Raw genomic sequence first — 24459 nt, forward strand, 5'->3', positions numbered from 1 at the left:
ACAGCAGATATAACACATATAACATTACAGCAGGTATAACAGATATAACATTGCAGTAGGTATAACACATCTAACAGTTACAGCAGGTATAACACATATAACATTACTGCAGGTATAACATATATAACATTACAGCAGGATAACAGATAACATATAACATTACAGCAGGTATAACACATATAACATTACAGCAGGTATAACATATATAACATTACAGCAGGTATAACACATATAACATTACAGCAGGTATAACATATATAACATTACAGCAGGTATAACACATATAACATTACAGCAGGTATAACACATATAACATTACAGCAGGTATAACACATATAACATTACAGCAGATTATAACACACATATAACATTACAGCAGGAATTATAACACACATAACATTACAGCAGGTATACACATATAACATTACAGCAGGTATAACATATAACATTACAGCAGGTATAACACATATAACATTACAGCAGGTATAACACATATAACATTACAGCAGGTATAACGTAACATTACAGCAGGTAAAACACATATATTATTACAGCAGGTATAACACATATAACAGTTACAGCAGGCATAATCCATATAACAGTTACAGCAGTTATAACACATATAACATTACAGCAGGTATAACAGATATAACATTACAGCAGGTATAACACATATAACAGTTACAGCAGATATAACACATATAACATTACAGCAGGTATAACATATTTAACATTACAGCAGGTATAACATATATAACATTACAGCAGGTATAACACATATAACATTACAGCAGGTATAACAGATATAACATTACAGCAGGTATAACACATATAACATTACAGCAGGTATAACACATATAACATTACAGCAGGTATAACAGATATAACATTACAGCAGGTATAACACATATAACAGTTACAGCAGGTATAACACATATAACATTACAGCAGGTATAACACATATAACATTACAGCAGGTATAACATATATAACAGTTACAACAGGTATAACAGATATAACATTACAGCAGGTATAACACATATAACATTACAGCAGGTATAACACATATAACATTACAGCAGGTATAACATATATAACATTACAGCAGGTATAACAGATATAACATTACAGCAGGTATAACACATATAACATTACAGCAGGTATAACACATATAACATTACAGCAGGTATAACAGATATAACAGTTACAGCAGGTATAACACATATAACATTACAGCAGGTATAACAGATATAACATTACAGCAGGTGTAACAGATATAATAGTTACAGCAGCTATAACACGCATAACAGTTATAACAGATATAACAATAACTCCAAGTGTAACAGATATAACAATGACTCCAAGTGTAACAGATATAACAATAACTCCAAGTGTAACAGATATAACTATAACTCCAAGTGTAACAGATATAACAATAACTCCAAGTGTAACAGATATAACAATAACTCCAAGTGTAACAGATAATAGTAGCTCCAAGTGTAACAGATATAACAATAACTCCAAGTGTAACAGATATAACAGCAGCTGCAAGAGTAACAGATATAACAATAACTCCAAGTGTAACAGATATAACATTAACTCCAAGTGTAAGAGATATAACAATAACTCCAAGTATAACAAATATAACAATAACTCCTAGTGTAACAGATATAACAGTAGCTCCAAGTGTAACAGATATAACAATAACTCTAAGTGTAACAGATATAACAGTAACTCCAAGTGTAACATATTACAATATCTCCAAGTGTAACAGATATAACAGTGACTCCAATTGTAACAGATATAACAATAACTCCAAGTGTAACAGATATAACAAAACTCCAAGTGTAACAGATATAACAATAACTCCAAGTGTAACAGATATGACAATATCTCCAAGTGTAACAGATATAACAATGACTCCAAGTGTAACAGATATAACAATAACTCCAAGTGTAACAGATATAACAATAACTCCAAGTGTAACAGATATAACAATGACTCCAAGTGTAACAGATATAACAATGACTCCAAGTGTAACAGATATATCAATGACTCCAAGTGTAACAGATATAACAATAACTCCAAGTGTAACAGATATAAAAGTAGCTGCAAGAGAAACAGATATAACAATAACTCCAAGTGTAACAGATATAACAGTAACTCCAAGTGTAACAGATATAACAATAACTCCAAGTGTAACAGATATAACAATAACTCCAAGTGTAACAGATATAACAGTAACTCCAAGTGTAACAGATATAACAATAACTCCAAGTGTAACAGATATAACAATAACTCCAAGTGTAACAGATATAACAATAACTCCAAGTGTAAGAGATATAACAATAACTCCAAGTGTAACAGATATAACAGTAACTCCAAGTGTAACAGATATAACAATAACTCCAAGTGTAACAGATATAACAATAACTCCAAGTGTAACATATAACAATAACTCCAAGTGTAACAGATATAACAATAACTCCAAGTGTAACAGATATAACAGTAACTCCAAGTGTAACATATAACAGTAACTCCAAGTGTAACAGATATAACAATAACTCCAAGTATAACAGATATAACAGTAACTCCAAGTGTAACATGTAACAGTAACTCCAAGTATAACAGATATAACAGTAACTCCAAGTATAACAGATATAACAGTAACTCCAAGTGTAACAGATATAACAGTAACTCCAAGTATAACAGATATAACAGTAACTCCAAGTGTAACAGATATAACAGTAACTCCAAGTATAACAGATATAACAGTAACTCCAAGTATAACAGATATAACAGTAACTCCAAGTGTAACATGTAACAGTAACTCCAAGTATAACAGATATAACGGTAACTCCAAGTATAACGTCAATGATTGATGTGTACCTACCGTTGAGGGAATATAGGTACATGATCTAACATAAGTAATTTCAGTCAAAAATGCAAAGGTTTGAGCAGGATCGCTCATTGTCTATCCGTGTCTTCGAAATAATTCACCCCAAATGTCTGTATAAGAGGAATATAGGTACATGTGAAGCTGAAGGTTTGAGCGTTTTTCTTCCTCACGTCACCCCAAATGTCTGTATAAGAGGAATATAGGTACATGTGAAGCTTAAGGTTTGAGCGTTTCTTCGTCACGTCACCCCAAATGTCTGTATAAGAGGAATATAGGTACATGTGAAGCTTAAGGTTTGAGCGTTTCTTCGTCACGTCACCCCAAATGTCTGTATAAGAGGAATATAGGTACATGTGAAGAGGAATAAGGTTTGAGCGTTTCTTCGTCACGTCACCCCAAATGTCTGTATAAGAGGAATATAGGTACATGTGAAGCTTAAGGTTTGAGCGTTTCTTCGTCACGTCACCCCAAATGTCTGTATAAGAGGAATATAGGTACATGTGAAGCTTAAGGTTTGAGCGTTTCTTCGTCACGTCACCCCAAATGTCTGTATAAGAGGAATATAGGTACATGTGAAGCTTAAGGTTTGAGCGTTTCTTCGTCACGTCACCCCAAATGTCTGTATAAGAGGAATATAGGTACATGTGAAAAGCTGAAGGTTTGAAGCGTTTGAGCGTTTCTTCCTCACGTCACCCCAAATGTCTGTATAAGAGGAATATAGGTACATGCAAAGCTGAAGGTTTGAGCGTTTCTTCGTCACGTCACCCCAAATGTCTGTATAAGAGGAATATAGGTACATGTGAAGCTTAAGGTTTGAGCGTTTCTTCGTCACGTCACCCCAAATGTCTGTATAAGAGGAATATAGGTACATGTGAAGCTTAAGGTTTGAGCGTTTCTTCCTCACGTCACCCCAAATGTCTGTATATAAGAGGAATATAGGTACATGTGAAGCTGAAGGAGAGAAGACGCATTCTCATCAACTGTATCCCCATCAAACACAAGGGTGAAGCTAAAAATATCGACTAATCAGATAGCTGCTTTCAGACACGCACCAATTCTCTGCGGGTCTGATGTCGGTCATTTGTTGCCGGGTGGCTCTGATGTAGACCCGCTGTCGGTTGATGTTACATCAGAGCAATTAGGCACTTAGAAATACCATACATAGAAACTGATAGAATAGTACTCACAGACAAGGTGATATATAGTGCAACATCTAGCGACTTATTTTGGAGCCATCTAGGCACAAATACCAGATATGAAACCCGCGTATGTACATCATGGCTATACTTGACGTAGACACAAAGGCTTGTGCCTTTATAATCTTCAACCCACACTGCTGTTCAAAGCAGCTTTACAACTCACTCACTCACCAAACATCGAGGAGCATGGAGAGTCAGTGGGAACTGTGACGGGTACACAGACCATCCTCCTAGCCTAGGAACAACTATAACATAGGTTCCAGAAGTATGAAGCTGGTGAAAGTTACCAGTGCATTGGGTTTCGGGACACAGAATGGCTGTACTCCTTTGTAATGATGTCTTAGCTTCCACAGATTGTGTGACAAACAGACTGTGTAACATGTATCCGTAACTGTCTATCTTGGAATCGGTGGCTGATATTACCGGCAAGGCCAGTCGCCCACAGCGTGTAGTTCTGGGCAGTCTGACCTGACCAATCAGCACTGGAACACCTGGAGGATACATATACCACACTAGATGATGGACGAGCCGGTGGCCTCCCTTTTTCTCTTGTCAACATTAAACCTCAAATTATAATCACCAATACATTGCTATCAATATTCGCAATATACCATGGATGTATGACTACTACAACTATCTTCAATATTCGCTATATACCATGGATGTATGACTGCTACAACTATCTTCAATATTCGCTATATACCATGGATGTATGACTACTACAACTATCTTCAATATTCGCAATATACCATGGATGTATGACTACTACAACTATCTTCAATATTCGCAATATACCATGGATGTATGACTACTACAACTATCTTCAATATTCGCAATGTACCATGGATGTATGACTACTACAACTATCTTCAATATTCGCAATTGTACTGCAATTGTTTTATACAATGTTAAATTTGTGTGAGTTGAGCTTTGACCTACAGTAACTTAAAAGTTGTGTGCTGAAAATTTAATGTAAATGGATATTATGAAAATATACTCATGGCAATAATGGTTGTCAACCCCTTCAAGTCTTTAGGGGGTGTTGGGTGGGGATGCGAGGTGTCTGTGGGGTTGGCGTTGGGACGGAGGTGACAACCATTATTGGCATGAGTATATATGTACATCCTTGGGGCTCATATCCAGTCAAGAGCTTGTACAGATGAGAAACCCTTTGAAGATATGTTTGGCCCCGATCATAAATCCTTTTTTATCATGTACTTGTGGGCGAATGATATTTCTAAGTCACGCGATGACACATAGATCATATTTCATCACATATATAGAAGATATTATATGAGCGCCCATGTCATACTATATTTACGACACGAGTGCCTTAATGTTAGTATTCCCCGAGCGAGAGCGGGGATATACCGATATTTAGGCACAACTGTCGTAAACATAGTATGATATGGGTACAATATAATATTCTGTTATGACCGAAGTCGTCAAATTGAGGAAAATAACCCAAAATCTACTTTCAAACAAAGGCTGGCTACCCACCGTCGCCACATGTAGAACGCAACGTCACAGAAGAAATATGGCGTCATAGCATTGTTCATGACGTCACGTCACCATGACAAAGTGATATTTTGCCCTAGTGCATCGTATGAAAAATTTGAACCCCGATATTCACGTCCTCATAGGTAATAAAAAGGGATATATGTTCAGTAAGAATTCACAGTGTTGAGAATGTTTGTACTGCTCCAAACTTTGTAGTATTGACCCAAGTAAGGACAAAAGGTCAAGGTCAAACGTCAAACTAACCCAAGGTATTCATTGCTGATAACGTTATTGCCAGGAATCGATTCCGGTGAAGAAAAACTGGCCTTCACCGTATCATGTGTACATGGGCCTGCCTGATATCTCTGTTTCATCAGGTTTCGTCACCAATTTCATCAGGTTAGTTCCAGCAACGCAGGAGCAACAAAAAGTCCTATCGACGTGGACGCGTGTGCTCCCCATCTGCATCAGGGGCAGAACGCGTTGTTCGAGCGTCAATAATATTATTGTATCATTTCTGTGGCGTCTTTTCTCTGTGTTTTTGACTTATTCGCAATTTACAAAATATGTGTTAAAGATATGTCTAAAACCGTTCTTTGGACGGGTGTAACTTTCTTCACAGGTTAGTGATGTGTTTGGGGAGTGTTGTGTTAGGGTAGCGTTGTGTTTGGGGAGAGTTGTTTTTGGGGAGTGTTATGTTTGGGGAGAGTTGTGTTTGGGGAGAGTTGTGTTAGGACAGTGTTGTGTTGGGGAGTGTTGTGTTTGAGGAGGGTTGTTAGGGAAGCGTTGTATTGGGCAGTGTTGTGTTTGAGGAGTGTTGTGTTTGGACAGTGTTGTGTTAGGGGAGTGATGTTAGGGAAGCGTTGTTTTGGGGTAGTGTTGTGTCAGGGAAGTGTTGTGTTTGGACAGTGTTGTGTTAAGGGAGTGTTGTGTTTGGGGCAGTGCCTTTCTCAAGGCAGACGATTGTTTCACACGAATTAAATGCATATAGAAAGCCTTGCTATTGAGCTTTGAAGTGTCATGGTTTCTATCATACGTTTGACAGTTTTGGACATTGATGTCGCATTTGTTTACAGGCAGTTGTCATTTGACTGTTATTTTTTTTTAAATATCATATACACCGTGTGTAAACGTGTGTAAACAACCTCAGTTCAGAGGGATACTTGTCTATGAAAGGTAGGTGAATATCGACTTTCTTTGCAAATATCGAGTTAAAAGGGTAATTTTGCTCGTTGGGACCATGAAATTATATCGAGATATCCCAAATATCGAGACATCCATGTCGAGTTAAAAGAGATTGAAAAATAATAAATTATGAAGGGTTTTGCCGGGACCGAGATGTTATATCGAGACAACCGAGATATCGAGTTATCAGAGTTCGACACAACCGTGCTCGACTGTATATGTGGGTATTTATATAGCGTTATAGTCCATCCCATGTACATAGCTCTAAGTGCTTTGTTTTTCCCCTCGATCATTGGACGTCAATCTCAACGGCACATCGTGTTTTTTCAATCTCAACTCATACTCAAGTCGTGCAGCCACTAGACGCACCAAGTTCACGTGGCTTTCCCATTCTTACGATTATGAATATCGTAACACATCTTTTGAGTGACACGTTAACATTCAGCACGGATGGTACACATTCCTCCAGGTTGGAGTCTGATTGATGCTACGTAGCTGTCAAAGCCCCTCCTGAGTGTCACCAATGAAGTCTTTTAACAACTTATAGTTTATGATATCGTGAAACAGTTTGAATAATATGCGTTCGTACTTTTAACTGTGGACGCACAAAAACCGACAAAAACATTTCCATACATGTAAGAAAAACCAGTTTAATGTTGTCATGAAACAAGTAAAACAGACCACCATTGTGATAGAACTGGGCGTCATGTTCTTAACGTGACAGTTTTGTCGTTGCATTGCATTCGAAGGATTAATGGCTTCTGGGCTGACAAATGTGAGGTTGATTTCTTTCTAGGTGTAATCCTAAACGTGACATGATCAACAAAGCGCGAAATAAAACAAAAATGAGGACTACTTCAGTATTGTAGCTGAACCAGTTCTACAAAAGTTACCTTTGTAACAGCATTGTGTTATATTAATATAGTGACGGAGTCTAGAAACGTGTGTGTCCCGCTTGATAAAAACAAACAAATTGAGGCTTTCATTCCTTGAATATTTTTCGGTGAAATGTTTTAGTGACAGAGTGAGTTTAGTTTTACGCCGCACTTAGCAATATTACAGCTATATGGCGGCGGTCTGTGAATAATCGAGTCTGGACTAGACAATCCACTGATAAACAACATGAGCATCAATCTGCACAATTGGGAACCAATAACACGTATCAACCAATCCAACGAGTCTGACCACCCGATCCCGTTAGTCGCCTCATACGACAAGCGGGGCGGTGGGGTAACCTAGTGGTTAAAGCGTTGGCTCGTCACGTCGAACACCCGGGTTCGATTCCCATGTGAAGCCCACATATGGTGTCCCCCGCCATTATATTGCCTGAATATTGCTGAAAGCGGCGTAAAACTAAACATACTCAATCAACCACTTTATCATTGTAGGAAAAATGCGGTCTAAATCTAAAAGGGTTAGTTCTTAAATGTATTCTGTTCACACCAATATGTAAAACCATCAAAACAGCTACAGTGTCTTGTATTTTCATTTACAGAAAGAACCGAGCAAGGATGAACTACTTCAGATGCTGCACCATCTCGCTGCTGGCGTCTTCCAGAAACAGACACACAAGAAGACCGACTTCCCATCATCCACCGTAGAGAGATACAAACCACATCCATTGCTTAATCCGAACAATGACCTGCAAACTGAGCTCCAGAGCCCATCTAAGTCTAAGGACAGTGGGCAGATCCAGCAAGCACTGACAGACTCGTCGAATGAAGCACTCCATACATCCTCTCCACATTCTATATTGAAGGCTGAATACACAGAGTTTTTACATGTATTGGGTCAGATGTACTTCAGCAACTTTGTGTACCCAACTGATAGTGTAGATGCAGAGAACAGTGGCCACAGCACTAACAGTCCAGGACCCGGGATCCATGGGGAATCTCATTTGGTATCGGACTTGCCGGTACCTACCAACAGTATTGAAACAACACCTCAACTTGAGCCTTCACATCATACTGATATCCAGCCTTCCTCAACGACTTTTTCCGTTTCCAGTCCTTTGTTGAAGAGCACGTTCCAGCAAACTGACACTCTCCTATATTTCCATGAGGCCAAGGGCGATAGTCCCTTCATCTCGGTGATGCCGGTGTCTGTGGCCAGCAGCGATAGTTCCTTCATCTCAGAGGTGCCGGTGTCTGTGGCCAGCAGCAATAGTTCCTTCATCTCAGAGGTGCCGATGTCTGTGGCCAGCAGCGATAGTCCCTTCATCTCAGAGGCGCCGGTGTCTGTGGCCAGCAGCGATAGTCCCTTCATCTCAGAGGTGCCAGTATCGGTAGAGCTACATACATCAAGGGACATCAGCGATACCACTCGACCATCATATGATCCGAATGTGAAAATTACCAGGACTCTGGACACGGAGAATGCTGACGAAACCATGGTGACCATTCCAGATCCACCGCATCTGTTCATTGAGCCCACTAAAACAGAAAGTTACCTGGTACCACCCTCTGTGATTACGTCACGGTGGCACAGACAGCCTTTGCAAGGGAATCCCAAACCTGCAGCATCTCACGACAGTACTGAACTCTCCATGACCGATAAGCATGCACCAGGAGGTCATCAAAGCGCATTGGTCAGTCACCCCGCTGATGTCTCCTCTGCCAGCAGTGTGTCCAGGGCTGTCACCTCAGCTGGCCAACCAGAGGTTACATTAGCTATGTTCCCGTCAAATACACAAGTCCGTGATTCATCAGCATCGGCACATGGTTCTGTGAAGGCTTCAGACTCACCATCAGGGAATGTTTCGAAGGGGGTACTTCCATCACCAGCACCTGCACTGTCAGTATCTGGTGCTATTCCATGTAAACCATATCAAATACTAACGGGGGCTTTAACCCAGTCACCTACAAGTCTCATCGCGCTGTCTCCAACTGAAGTTGCCAGGGCATCTGTGTCATCCAGGGTAGAGCAGTTTCAAAATGATGTAGAATACCATCGGAGGATGTTGAAATATCAAGCATCAAAACATAGTGAAAAATATGAAACGAAAGAGTTGAAACACCTACAGGACACACGTAATGTTGCTACATCTACATCAAACCTTGTGGACGGAGCCAGGCCAAGGAAGAGCCAAGATTTCCTCGTGACACAAACACATATGGAAGGACAAGCAAAAGTGGATGATGCTCCGAGGCGACAGGGTTTTCACAGAGCATCGTCTCTGACTGTGGCAATCCCACCTTCCACGGAGTCAAAGAAGGTTGTTGTTACATCTGAACATGTGGGCAGTGGACAGAAGCAGTATCTGTTAAATCGCCAACATGTTCCACTTCGACACCATCAACGCCAACAAATGCGTCATCTTCGTCATCTTCATTGGAATGGAGCTCAACATAAAAATCATCATCACAGTCCGAATAAACAGCAAGGTAGGGATCATCATCAACGTAAGGAAAAACATTCAAGTCAGAATCAGCATCAACATCAGAATCAGCATCAACGTCAGAATCAGCATCAACGTCAGAATAAGCCTAAATATCCTAGTCAGCCTTACATTCAAAATCAACGAGAGCACAAACACATACGCCAGATACACGGTCTAACAAGGCAACAGCTTCTTCGTCTGAGGAGAAACATTGAGTCTCAGAGACAGATGCAGCAGCAACGACGTTCCCACAAGACCCACGTCACGACCAACACGGCTGGAGGAGCTAATAACCAAGTCACGACCAACACGGCTAGAGGAGCTAATAACAATCATAATGCTGGACCAAAGTCCTCCCAAAATGAATCAAGTCAGCCTCCAACGTTTCTCAAATTGGCACAAGGGGTATCACTAGGAGGTCACACGGAACAGAAACAAGACACATTTCAAGACTTGTCGAGAAAGAAACAAGAGCAATATAGCAGCCTCAGAAGGAAATTTGCTTTGATGAACAACAATATGAGTCGGTTTCAAGCTGATCACCAGCCGATAAAAAGCATAAGGCAACTCCTGCCATTATCACAGCAAGAGAGCAAAAGGTTACACCTGCTACGGAGCATATCGGGAGGTCAGTCGTCTATATGGACAAACTCAAGTAACTCCAGAAGACCACAGTCGATGTTACTTCGTCAAGGGGAAGACAAGAAGGTTACAGCATTTGCACCAAAACCAGCGGAAGAAGTGTTTGGCAGTGCTAATCAGAAGCATACACAGACCACTGATTCACATAGCCACGCCAGACCTACAGCAGGGTCTTTGCCAAGGAACAAGATGGCAAATATGTCCAGCATTTCAAAACCTCGAGGTAGAGCAAGAAACACTGAACTGCAATTCAACAACACGTCATCCAAGATCGGATCAGTTGTAAGGAATATCGTTTCTATTATGCATCGTAGGCGACAAATGGGTCTGACTACAAGAAACCACGGGCTTAGGAACCCAATAAATTCTAAACTGGGTAGCTCTACAAAACGGCTCCATCCTGGGACTGCAGGACAAGGGAAGGATCAGAAAATGCATATTTCGCCTTTATCAAGTGCGCCATCAAATGACTCGACAGTAAACACACCACTGAAGGCAGAACATCACAGTTTGAAAACGAGCAACATCCAAAGGACAGATTCCACAAGCTTGGATCAGTTGGAGGTAAAGAAATTATCAAGACATCAAGTGTTAAACAACTTTAGAACAGATGCTGGACACAGTGTTCAACGCCTACAATCACAAGATGATGGTATACTAAATAACGACAGAAACCATGTAACAGATAGAGGCTCTATTCTGAGTGTTGGGTATAACAACAACCAGCAGATGACAAGGCCCCAAACCCCAGTCCAAAGACAGATCTCACATAGATCCCGTAGCACAAATGGAGAGGTGCCACCTGACGCACAATCCGATGTAGTTTATGATACGTCAGTCGATGTGAATACCAAGGAGGACAAATCCAACTTTTCAAGAGTTCATCCAAGTCAACCCAGAAGTCAAATGACTAACACTGCTAACCGCTTGCCAACTTCTCAGCATCAAGACATCCCTTTGAATCTTTCTAGACAACAAGAGTTGAGAAGGAACAACCACAAACGGACGCATTCCAGTCTGGGATCCCCCCAGAGGAATTGGAATGGCATTCCTCAGATATTAAGATCACAACCGTCTGTCTCAGGGAGGAAGACATTCTCCAGGGCAAGCAACAGCAGTGATATGTTTACAAACAACGTCAAGTCTAATCAAAGTCACATCATTCCATTCCATGTTGATCCAACACAGCAGGACCATTCCAGCGTTTTATCACGTCGGCCAAGTCCATCAATAAATCACATGACAAATAACCTGAGAAACAATAGCTGGCAGACTACCCGTCATGAAGATACGTCTTTTACCATACCTGTGCAGTCTTCGGCAAGGGAGAGTGGAAACAAAGGGCAACCTGGAAGACGGACATCCAATGGCAATAATTGGAACAACATTCAACAGATACATAGACAACAGTCATTAGTCCGAGGGAAGAAGGCAAATCACACAACATCAGTCCAGGTGAATCAAATGAATCACAACAATGCTACTGTTTCACAAGTTGCATTAAGTCAGCCAAACGTATTTATTAGAAAAAAATGGGAAACCTCACAGCATCTTGGAAATTCTCCTAACATACCAGTGCAATCTCTGAGAAGACGGACCGAAAGCATAAATCGTCCTGCCATGATAGGGCCCGGTCCAACTGGTTTAAATAACATGCAGTGGAGAATGACACTGCAGTCTTCTGACCGAACGATGACATCACAGACTATGAATCAGTTCACGCCATCAGCAGGGAGAAAGAACAGGGCAAATGTTCAACACCGTATACAACCGGAGAAGGATAAACCTTCTCGAAGCACAATCCAGTCTGCCATGGGCAATACTTCCGCCATGAGAGGTAATTCCCAGGACCTTACAAACCACCGTGTGGGTTTTGATATGAAAGGAAAGAAAGCACAAGTGACCCGGAGTCAGAGTAGAAATGGTCCGTCTAAAAGTGGGCAGAGCGCAGTAACAATACCTGCGACACCAAAATACACAACAGTCAAACAAACAACACACCAACAACAATCTCATGGTGTGACAATGCCCAGGTGGAACTCGAATTCAAACATGAGGTCAAAGAGTTTACAGAATGCTCGTATCCGTGTTGGAGCTAGGATGCCGTTAAGGAATGTTCATGGCATCAATATGTTAGGGTCTCGCGTCTCCCCACAAACAATACCAGTTATAGCAGGAAGAATGGGCTCGTCGTTTGATGGACATAGGTCATCGGAAGGTGTCAACTTTAATCAAAATCGTGCTAATGTTCCGCGTTCATCTTCTCACAATGAAGACTTGGTTAAGCCACTTAGAACTTTACAAAGAAATATCACTGAACACACACTCAGAAATCAGGGAATTATCAGCCCCAAATCAGAGCAACGAACGCGTCACGGTTCTAACAGAGTTAAAGACTTCCTGAACCAAAATATACCGAACAGATCACAAGAGATTTTACAGGCTACAAGGTCAACGTCTTCAATGAACAAGAAATATGCAGATGTAGCAACGTCAACATCTACACACCAAATTCAGCAACCAGACATCGGACATGTATCCAGGGAAGCTGGACCAGACAGAGGCGGAACCGTTGCCCACAGACAATCGCAACCACCTCTGCAGATGGGTGGTGTCCAAGCTACTACACACATCGTCAGAGGTACTGTACCAGACACAGGAAGAACCGTTGATCACAGCAAAGTGCCCCAACCTGAGGAGATGGATGGTGTCCAAGGTACTACACATGTCTTTAGAGGTACTGAACCAGGCATAAACAGAGCAGTTGATCACAGCAAAGAGCTCCAACCTCAGCAGATGGATGGTGCCCAAGCTACTACACATGTCTTTAGAGGTACTGAACCAGACACAGGCGGAACCGTTGATCACAGCAAAGAGCTCCAACCTCAGCAGATGGATGGTGCCCAAGCTACTACACATGTCCTTAGAGGTACTGAACCAGACACAGGCAGAACCGTTGATCACAGCAAAGTGCCCCAATCTCAGCAGACAGATGGTGCCCAAGCTACTACACATGTCTTTAGAGGTACTGAACCAGGCACAGGAAGAACCGTTCATCCCAAACAATCGCCCCCACCTCAGCAGACAGATGGAGCTGGGCCAGCCACAGGCAGAACCTTTGACCACAGACAATCGCATCCACCTCAGCAGATTGATGGTGTCCAAGCTACTACACATGTCTTTAGAGGTACTGAACCAGACACAGGCAGAACAGTTGATCACAGCAAAGTGCCCCCGCCTCAGCAGATGGATGGTGTCCAAGCTACTACACATGTCTTTAGAGGTGCTGAACCAGACACAGGAAGAACCATTGATCACAGCAAAGTGCCCCAACCTCAGCAGACAGATGGTGCCCAAGCTACTACACATGTCCTTAGACGTACTGAACCAGACACAGGCAGAACCGTTGATCACAGCAAAGTGCCCCAAACTCAGCAGATGGATGGTGCCCAAGCTACTACACATGTCTTCAGAGGTACTGAACCAGGCACAGGAAGAACCGTTGATCACAGCAAAGTGCCCCAATCTCAGCAGACAGATGGTGCCCAAGCTACTACACATGTCTTTAGAGGTACTGAACCAGACACAGGCAGAACCGTTCATCCCAAACAATCGCCCCGACCTCAGCAGACAGATGGAGCTGGGCCAGCCACAGGCAGAACCTTTGACCACAAAAAATCGCATCCACCTCAGCAGATTGATGGTGTCCAAGCTACTACACATGTCTTTAGAGGTACTGAACCAGACACAGGCAGAACCGTTGATCACAGCAAAGTGCCCCCACCTCAGCAGATGGATGGTGTCCAAGCTACTACACATGTCTTTAGAGGTACTGAACCAGACACAGGAAGAACCGTTGATCACAGCAAAGTGCCCCCACCTCAGCAGACAGATGGTGTCCAAGCTACTACACATGGCTTCGGAAGTGCTGAACCAGGCACAAACAGAACCGTTGATCACAGCAAAGTGCCCCCACCTCAGCAGATGGATGGTGTCAAAGCTACTACACATATCTTTAGAGGTACTGAACCAAGCATAAACAGAGCAGTTGATCACAAAAAAGTGCCCCCACCTCAGCAGATGGATGGTGTCGAAGCTACTACACATGTCTTCAGAGGTACTGAACCAGGCACAAACAGAACCGTTGATCACATCAAAGTGCCCCAATCTCAGCAGACAGATGGTGCCCAAGCTACTACACATGTTTTCAGAGGTACTGCACCAGACACAGGAAGAACCGTTGATCACAGCAAAGTGCCCCCACCTCAGCAGATGGATGGTTTCCATATTTCATCTTTGAACAGTTCTGATGAAGCAAGAGGCAATACTGATATTCATGAAAGTGTTGTTGTATCTAATGCACGTCAACCTGCCCTCAACAACACACCCACTGTTCCCCTGCTACAAAGAACGCTCTCTCAGCTGATGCCGTCTCGCGCGGGGAACAACAAGAAGAAGAAGCTGTTACTGAAACTCCGCCGAATGTTTTATAATAATGTTACAAGCAAAACAGAAGTGTCTCATGTTGACACTAAGCTTTTAACTACTACCGTGACAACTACAACTACGACGAAGACTCCCAGTACAACTACAACCTCGACATCTACAACTACATCTACGGCTACAGCTACCACAAAGAGTACAAACACAGCCACCATTATATCCACTGACTCAGCTTCATTTGCACAGAGTACAACTACAGCGTCAGCTGCAAGTACAACTGCACCATCAACTACAACAAATGCTCCATCAAGACCGTTGCTTAATGCTGTCAGCGTGAACCAGAGGAAGATGGAGCTTCTCAACATACTCCGACAGATGATGATAAGCAATCTGACCACTGAAGCAAGCAGGAAGCAGGATTTGCATTCCAACCAAACACCATCCACTTCATCTGATCTCCTTCATCAGGTGGGTTCGGAGTTCCCAGAGGTGGCTTCCACACCACCTGTAACCACACAAAAAGAGCAAACTCGAAACCCAAGTACAAGACCAACGCTTGACATAGCCGACAATGTATGGCAACACAACAGGACTACCACAGCATTCAACCCAGGTACAACTGTTCCCCCAACTTCGAGGCCTTACCCAAGTACACTCCCGGAGGTAACGACCGACATGCCTAATTCAGACATCTTAGCTTTCCCAAGTACACTCCCGGAGGTAACGACCGACATGCCTAATTCAGACATCTCGGCTTTCCCGAGTACACTACCGAAGGTAACGACCGACATGCCTAATTCAGACACGTCGGCTAAAGTTACACGAAAACAGAAGAAGATGGAGCTTTTACTGAAGTTGAAGAAAATGTTTATCGACCGTACCACAAGTGAATCGTCTACACGCCTGACAAGCACACAGCAGGTTACTGCTGATACAGTGTTACCCACTTCTCAGCTGTCAACCTTAGGAACAATAACGCCAACAGGTTCCACTACAAAGCAGAGTGTCGCACCCACTGTGTCGGATACAGTGCCAGGTGGAAGAGATATGGCCTCGTCTGGAAATGACATTCCTACCAGAAAACTCAAGAAACCCACAAGCCAGCCAGGCGCCAATGATCAAATCGCCACACGTGTCATTCCTCCAGGTGACATGAATATAACTGGCAATCCACAACTGGGAATCCAAAAGGCAGATTTATTCAGAAAACTTAAACTAATGCTTATGCAAAACATCAGTCTACAGCAGAGTTTGAATGCGGAAGCCACTGTACCTGAGACTCACAAAGAATCACTGGATAATATATCTGGGCAGGGCAAACATGCAAACCTGCCACATTTCTCCTTTGGTAACAATCACTATAGAACTACATACAATCTTCGGGGAGAAAACATTGTAACTCAACAATTCTCTGGTAATCCCGTGAATCTTGAACTCTCCAGGCAAGACAATATCATCAAGGTTCCTGTATTTGATATCGACAAAAGTCCATCATCATCATCATCAACAACTGTGTCCATGACGATGACGTCAGCTATTCAGAATGGTGTTGTGGAAGGAGCTCAGCAGGAACCTTCTGCGGGCCAAGTCACTGTGAATACATTCGGAATGACACATGACACTGCACCTCTGCTTCATAAATCTACACAAGTTGCATCTTCAGGCCCATCAGTATCAAGTTTTACCTCATCTACCTCTTTACCACAATCGCCTGCATCTGTGTCTCAACATACAACGCCAGGGAATACGCCAATGACTTCAGGCTCAACACCTCCATCAGGATCATCATCTACGTCTTTCACTACCTCTCCGCCGACCTCATCTGGTATTACATCCTCACCAACAGCATCGGTGTCTTTACAGTTTCCGACTGCATCATCACCTTTAATTAAGCCTCAAGAGCAGACCACAGGCACACCTATGTCAACTGTGTCAGCATTTGCAACAACAGTGACGGTGGCTTCAACAGCAGCGTCGTCATCCTCTGGCGTTATTGTACGAACCATGTCACCAAAGTCTTTCGTGCCAACTGAAGGAACAACCTCTCCAACCTCCTCGTCGATAACTACTTCGCGACATGTTCCTCCGTCTACTGCAACAACAAGCAAAACAACAACAATCCCAACGTCAGATTCTAAAAGGGTGACTTCTTCGCCGTCAGCAACTACAGAAATAATGTATGCCGAAATACTTTCAAATCTGTTCTCCAAAACTGTTCCACCAACTTCGGCAGTATCTACCACAACACCTACCTCAAGAACGCGTTCAACAGCTGTTCCAACAGCAACAAAAGCCTTTGTTCCAACAACAACATTTCCCAGAACATTTGAAATACCTGCATACACTACTTCAGCACCTATTTCTACACAGTCGGCAGGACTTACCTCGACCCCTGAACCGTCTTCTGTAATAAAGATCACAGCCATTCCTATGAGTCATTCTGTGTCTCCTGCCCCTGTACAAATGTCAATGTCTACTCCTACAGCCACCCCAACCTCTGATTCAACCTCCATAACAACCACTACTCCAACCTCTGCTTCAGTGCCTATACCAACAGCTACCTTGACAACGGTTGCAGCGTCCATACCAACCAGTACCTCAAATACTGCTCCAATATCCACCACAACGACATCTTCAACACCAACAGCGTTTCTAATAAATCTTGAATCTATTAGCCCTTTAGGTGTCTCAGCAACATCTTCAGAGTCCACTTCAGCCCCTTCAACTTCCCAAACCACACCATCTACCTTCTCCTTGTCAACAGCATATCAGACTGAAACTTCTACTTCCTCCCCAGTATCCAGCACCTGGTCTGGCTCTCCAGGATTCCAGCAAACTGATTTGGCTTCATCCAGATCTGCGTCAAACCATGTGCAGGTTGCCCCAGGACGTTCTCCATTCGTTATGTTTGACCTGAGTAATAGGAAAAGTTTCATCCTCCAAAAACCATCAGGTGGTGCCCCCATCAGCTTCAACACTTTGACACCATTAACATGGCTGAGTGAGAAGAGCCTGTCACCAAACCGTCACGCTGCAGATTCGCGCATCTCTAATCCATATCAGACGCTCCTTGACTCATTTAAACACGTCAGAAAAGACCCGAAAGGAAGCAATGTTCTGAAAGTTCCCAGCCTAAACACAATCTCTCGTAGCAATACCCCCCATGTGTTGGGGGGCATATTGATGCCGAATACTCATGACTTCATACTGCCCGGACTCAAGGATGTCAATGCTGATGCTCCTTCCTCTGTGACTAGGAGAAGCACATCTTTAACGGTTGATCCAGACTCTTCGACAACAATATCTGCAGCTACTACCGCTATACCTACAACTACTCCTGTCATGATCACAAAACCTGCACCAACTACCTCGACTGATACTTCTATAACAACATCCACAACGGCTGCATCTACACCAACACTTACCAGTACTGCAGCATCTACAACCTCTACTACATTAAGTACTTCACCTGCAACTACGACCACAACATCTACACTAACTACGGTAACCACTACAAGTGGTTCTCCTGCATCTACAACCACTGTTACTTCTAACATAGCTACACCATCAACGACAGCTTTGAAAACTCCACTTACAACAACCACTACTGTTGCAACTACAACCGCTACTACTACAAGAACTGAACCAACGACAGCAACTACAGACACTGCAACAATGACCACTAAACCTACTGCCACACACGCATCTGCTACCACCAGCTCTGCTACTAAAACACAAGATACCACCACACCAACTTCAACAACTACTACAAAGAAAACGACTCCTACATCTACCACTACTGCTGTTACACCTTCACCAACTAGTACCTCCACATCTACAGCAACGACTACCACGACTGCTACATCTCATACAGCAACTACACGCACAACGGTTCTTACTGTTCTCACTGCTGCTTCAGCTATTTCTGAAGCAGCTGCTGACGGTGAGGCAATCAGTGTATCTGCAGGTCCCGCTCCAACAACAAGGGCAGGTGCTCGGTCGTCGTCGACCACACCAGAAGCAGCTACGACTACTACATCTACAACAACATCACTAACCTCTACAACACCCACAACTACCTCACCAACTACTATGACAACACCTACAACTACCACAACCACTACAACACCCACAGATACATCAGCAACCACCACACAACGACAACAACTCCAACAACTCCAACAACTACCACATCAACCACTACGACACCCACAACTACCACACCAACCACTACAACACCCACAACTACCACGCCAACCACTACGACATCCACAACTACAACAACTCCAACAACTACCACACCAACCACTACAACACCTACAACTACCACACCAACCACAACGACACTCACAACTACCACACCAACCACTACGACACCCACAACTACCACACCAACAACAACACCCACAACTACCACACCAACCACTACAACACCCACAACTACCACGCCAACCACTACGACATCCACAACTACAACAACTCCAACAACTACCACACCAACCACTACAACACCTACAACTACCACACCAACCACAACGACACCCACAACTACCACACCAACCACTACCACACCCACAACTACCACACCAACAACAACACCCTCAACTACCACACCAACCACTACGACACCTACAACTACCACGCCAACCACTACGACATCCACAACTACAACAACTCCAACAACTACCACACCAACCACTACAACACCCACAACTACCACACCAACCACAACGACACCCACAACTACCACACCAACCACTACGACACCCACAACTACAACAACTCCAACAACTACGACACCAACAACTACCTCTACGACAACACCCACAACTACCACACCAACAACAACACCCGCAACTACCACACCATGCACTACGACACCAACAACTACCACACCAACCACTACGACACCCACAACTACCACACCAACCACTACAACACCCACAACTACCACACCAACCACTACAATACCTACCACTACGACAACACCCACAACTACCACACCAACCACTACGACACCCACAACTACCACACCAACCACTACAACACCACAACTACCACACCAACCACTACAATACCTACCACTACGACAACACCCACAACTACCACACCAACCACTACGACACCCATAACTACCACACCAACCACTACAACACTCACAACTACCACACCAACCACTACAACACCTACCACTACGACAACACACACAACTACTACACCAACAACGACAACAACTGCCACTATGACACCTACCACTATGACAACACCCACAACTACCACACCAACAGCGACAATACCATTCACTACAACACCCACAACTACAACACCAGAAACGGCAACACCTACCACTACGACAACACCAATAACTACTACACCTGCCATTACGACAACACCAACCACTACAACACCCACAACTACAACACCAGCAACGGCAACACCAACAACCACAACACCCACAACCACAACACCCACAACTACCTCACCAACAACTACCACACCAACAACTACCACACCAACCACTACGACACCAACAACTACCACTACGACAACACCCACAACTACCACACCAACAACTACCACACCAACAACTACCACACCCACAACTACCACACCAACAACTACGACACCAACAACTACCACTACGACAACACCCACAACTACTACACCAACAACTACCACACCAACAACTACCACTACGACAACACCCACAACTACCTCACCAACAACTACCACACCCACAACTACCACACCAACAACTACCACACCAGCCACTACGATACCAACAACTACCATTACGACAACACCCACAACTACTACACCAACAACTACCACACCCACAACTACAACACCCACAACTACCACACCAACCACCACGACACTAACAACTACCACACCAACCACTACAACACCAACCACTACGACAACACCCACAACTACCACACCAACCACTACGACACCAACAACTACCACTGCGACAACACCCACAAATACTACACCAACCACTACGACAACACCAGCAACTACTACACCAGCCACTAAAACACTAAGTACCACAACAACACCCACAACTACCACATCAACAATGACAACACCAACCACTACGACACCAACAACTCTCACTACGACAACACCCACAACTACTACATCAACTACTACGACAACACCCACAACTACTACACCAACCACTTCAACAACATCTACAGTTACTCCAAGGGAGCATGTAGCTGATGATACTGGAACCGCAACCGCACTGACTGCATTTACTGCTGCAACCTCCACCACTGTCGCCACCACCACTGTCGCTACCACCACTGTGTCTGATAATCTACTGATTGAAGAACCTGGAGTGTTAGATGCGCTGAGGAACCTTCTGGTGGACTTCGGCCTCATGCAGGACGCAGGACCTTCTGTAACCACCAATCCCAACACAACAACGACCATAGCAATGTATTCCACAACAACAACCACGGCATCGACTCAGCCCACAACAGCAACCACAACAGCTACGACGACTCCACTCGTGACAACAACCACAACAACGACTCAATCCACGACAACCTCATCTACGAGTGCACCAACGACAACTGAACCAACAGCCACAGAATCAGAGGTGTGTCCACAAGGTGAAATTGTTGAATGTTCTCCCCGGAGAAGGTTCTCGGGTGGTTCTCGGTTTTCCCGTCTGTGGACCATGTGCCAGTCTCGCTGTTCCCTGGACGGAACCTGTGACACCCCGCTCTGCTCCTGTAGGTGTATCCCGATACTCCATCAGAGACTTGACAGGAGCGACGACAGTTGAAGCGAGTAGAACGTATACACTGGGTGCTGTAACAGCTCCCATAGGATCAACTCTGCTGCAGGAATTATTTCGTTGTTTTCAAGACGTTCATTGTTTCTCAGAAGTGATCTGAAGTAAAGATAGAGTGATGTTTAAAGAGGCACCTGAGATTCCCTATAATGCTGTATCAGAAGACTGTTGTCATTCGCTGTCAAGATGTATCGGGAGACTCTTGTGACTGGCTGTCAAGATGTTACAGGAGACTCTTGTGGCTGGCTGTCAAGATGTTACAGGAGACTCTTGTGGCTGGCTGTCAAGATGTTACAGGAGACTCTTGTGGCTGGCTGTCAAGATGTTACAGGAGACTCTTGTGACTGGCTGTCAAGATGTTACAGGAGGCTCTTGTGACTGGCTGTCAAGATGTTACAGGAGACTCTTGTGACTGGCTGTCAAGATGTTACAGGAGACACTTGTTATTGACTGTCAAGATGTTACAGGATACACTTGTGATTGGCTGTCCAGATGTTACAGGAGACTCTTGTGACTGGCTGTCAAAATGTTACAGGAGACTCTTGTGACTGGCTGTCAAGATGTTACAGGAGACACTTGTTATTGACTGTCAAGATGTTACAGAAGACTCTTGTGACTGGCTGTCAAGATGTTACAGGAGACACTTGTTATTGACTGTCAAGATGTTACAGGAGACACTTATGATTGGCTGTCAAGATGTTACAGGAGACTCTTGTGACTGGCTGTCAAGATGTTACAGGAGACTCTTGTGACTGGCTATCAAGATGTTACAGGAGACACTTGTTATTGACTATCAAGATGTTACAGGAGACTCTTGTGACTGGCTGTCAAGATGTTACAGGAGACACTTGTTATTGACTGTCAAGATGTTACAGGAGACACTTGTTATTGACTGTCAAGATGTTACAGGAGACACTTGTGATTGGCTGTCAAGATGTTACAGGAGACACTTGTTATTGACTGTCAAGATGTTACAGGAGACACTTGTTATTGACTGTCAAGATAATACAGGAGACACTTGTGATTGACTGTCAAGATGTTACAGGAGACACTTGTGATTGGCTGTCAAGATGGTTCAGGAGACACTTGTGATTGGCTGTCAAGATGGTTCAGGAGACACTTGTGATTGACTGTCAAGATGGTTCAGGAGACACTTGTGATTGGCTGTCAAGATGGTTCAGGAGACACTTGTGATTGGCTGTCAAGACGGTTCAGGAGACACTTGTGATTGGCTGTCAAGATGGTTCAGGAGACACTTGTGATTGGCTGTCAAGATGGTTCAGGAGACACTTGTGATTGGCTGTCAAGATGGTTCAGGAGACACTTGTGATTGGCTTTCAAGATGGTTCAGTTCAGGAGACACTTGTGATTGGCTGTCAAGATGGTTCAGGAGACACTTGTGATTGGCTGTCAGGAAACTAGTGTCTACAGGCAGGAGGGAGAGTCGGGTTAGATGGTGTTGATAATCCTGAGGTTGGACTGCCAGTTTGTGTAACAGGTCTGATAATGAGTGTTGTGTCGATGTGACGTCCCTGGCAAAAATTTAGACCGAACATAAAGATCATGTCACTTTTCTTGAAAAGCTTGATGCTGCATGTTTAGAAGCATGTTAAATTGAACGGCAGGATAGAGTCAATTTATCCAAATCAGGACACTCGTGAAAAGGCACCGTGACACAAAACAAGGACTGCAAACAAAACTGGTGCTGTATATGTTAGTACATTGCCCTTCTATGTTGGATAAATACTTACGACAAAACTATTTCCACATCCACAAGGAATCTCCGTGAAACGTTAAGTAGACAGTACAGTTCCAGCCACACCAGACAGCTCTACAGTGAATAACACAACGAAGAAAGTGGAACATGCAATACTCTGGGTTGTGTCAACTATCATTTGGACGCTCGAATCCTATCAGGCATGGTGGCACATTCTTGACAGGCAGATTATTGGATTATTCAGACAAGGGTAAGGTAATGATACAGGACAGAGCCGTGGCCGTGAATGTAGGTCAATGTAGGCCTTTGTTGGCGAATCATGATGTATCGATGTACTAAATGATGCTTAAAACAGTCATTATCACAGTCCTCGTTGTCATCCATGTGTTATATTTATGAATACACTTGACATATCACACATTCAAGTACACAGGTATGAATTATAACTCCTATTTAAAAACACATTGTGCACAGATTCTGAGATTTAATAAATATCTCATATAATATATCCTTCTTCTGTCATCCGTTGGCTGGGTCCGGTTGGTCCACTTGTCTCAGTCCATTGCCTGGATTTCCGATACAAAGTTACCTGGACTAGACGTGCCAGGCATGAAGGATCGCGGGTTCGAACCCCGAATCCCAGCTCGTCGGCATTATGTTATAAGGTTCGTCAGCACCACTATATTT

The 24459-nt window shown here is 43.5% G+C and overlaps 1 protein-coding gene across 1 annotated transcript; it reads left to right on the plus strand.

The window, feature by feature from the left end:
- Positions 1 to 15030: 15030 nt before the first annotated feature.
- LOC124258418 (mucin-2-like) lies at positions 15031 to 23164 on the plus strand. Its single transcript, XM_046692515.1, is given in 3 exon segments — positions 15031 to 19394; positions 19397 to 20114; positions 20696 to 23164. Coding segments are annotated over 3 exon segments (6387 nt in total). The 5' UTR covers positions 15031 to 15076; the 3' UTR covers positions 22047 to 23164.
- The last annotated feature ends 1295 nt before the right edge of the window (positions 23165 to 24459 follow it).

This window comes from Haliotis rubra, unplaced genomic scaffold, assembly GCF_003918875.1.
Source record: "Haliotis rubra isolate DU_JTF1 unplaced genomic scaffold, ASM391887v1 Scf692, whole genome shotgun sequence".
Lineage (NCBI taxonomy): Eukaryota > Metazoa > Mollusca > Gastropoda > Lepetellida > Haliotidae > Haliotis > Haliotis rubra.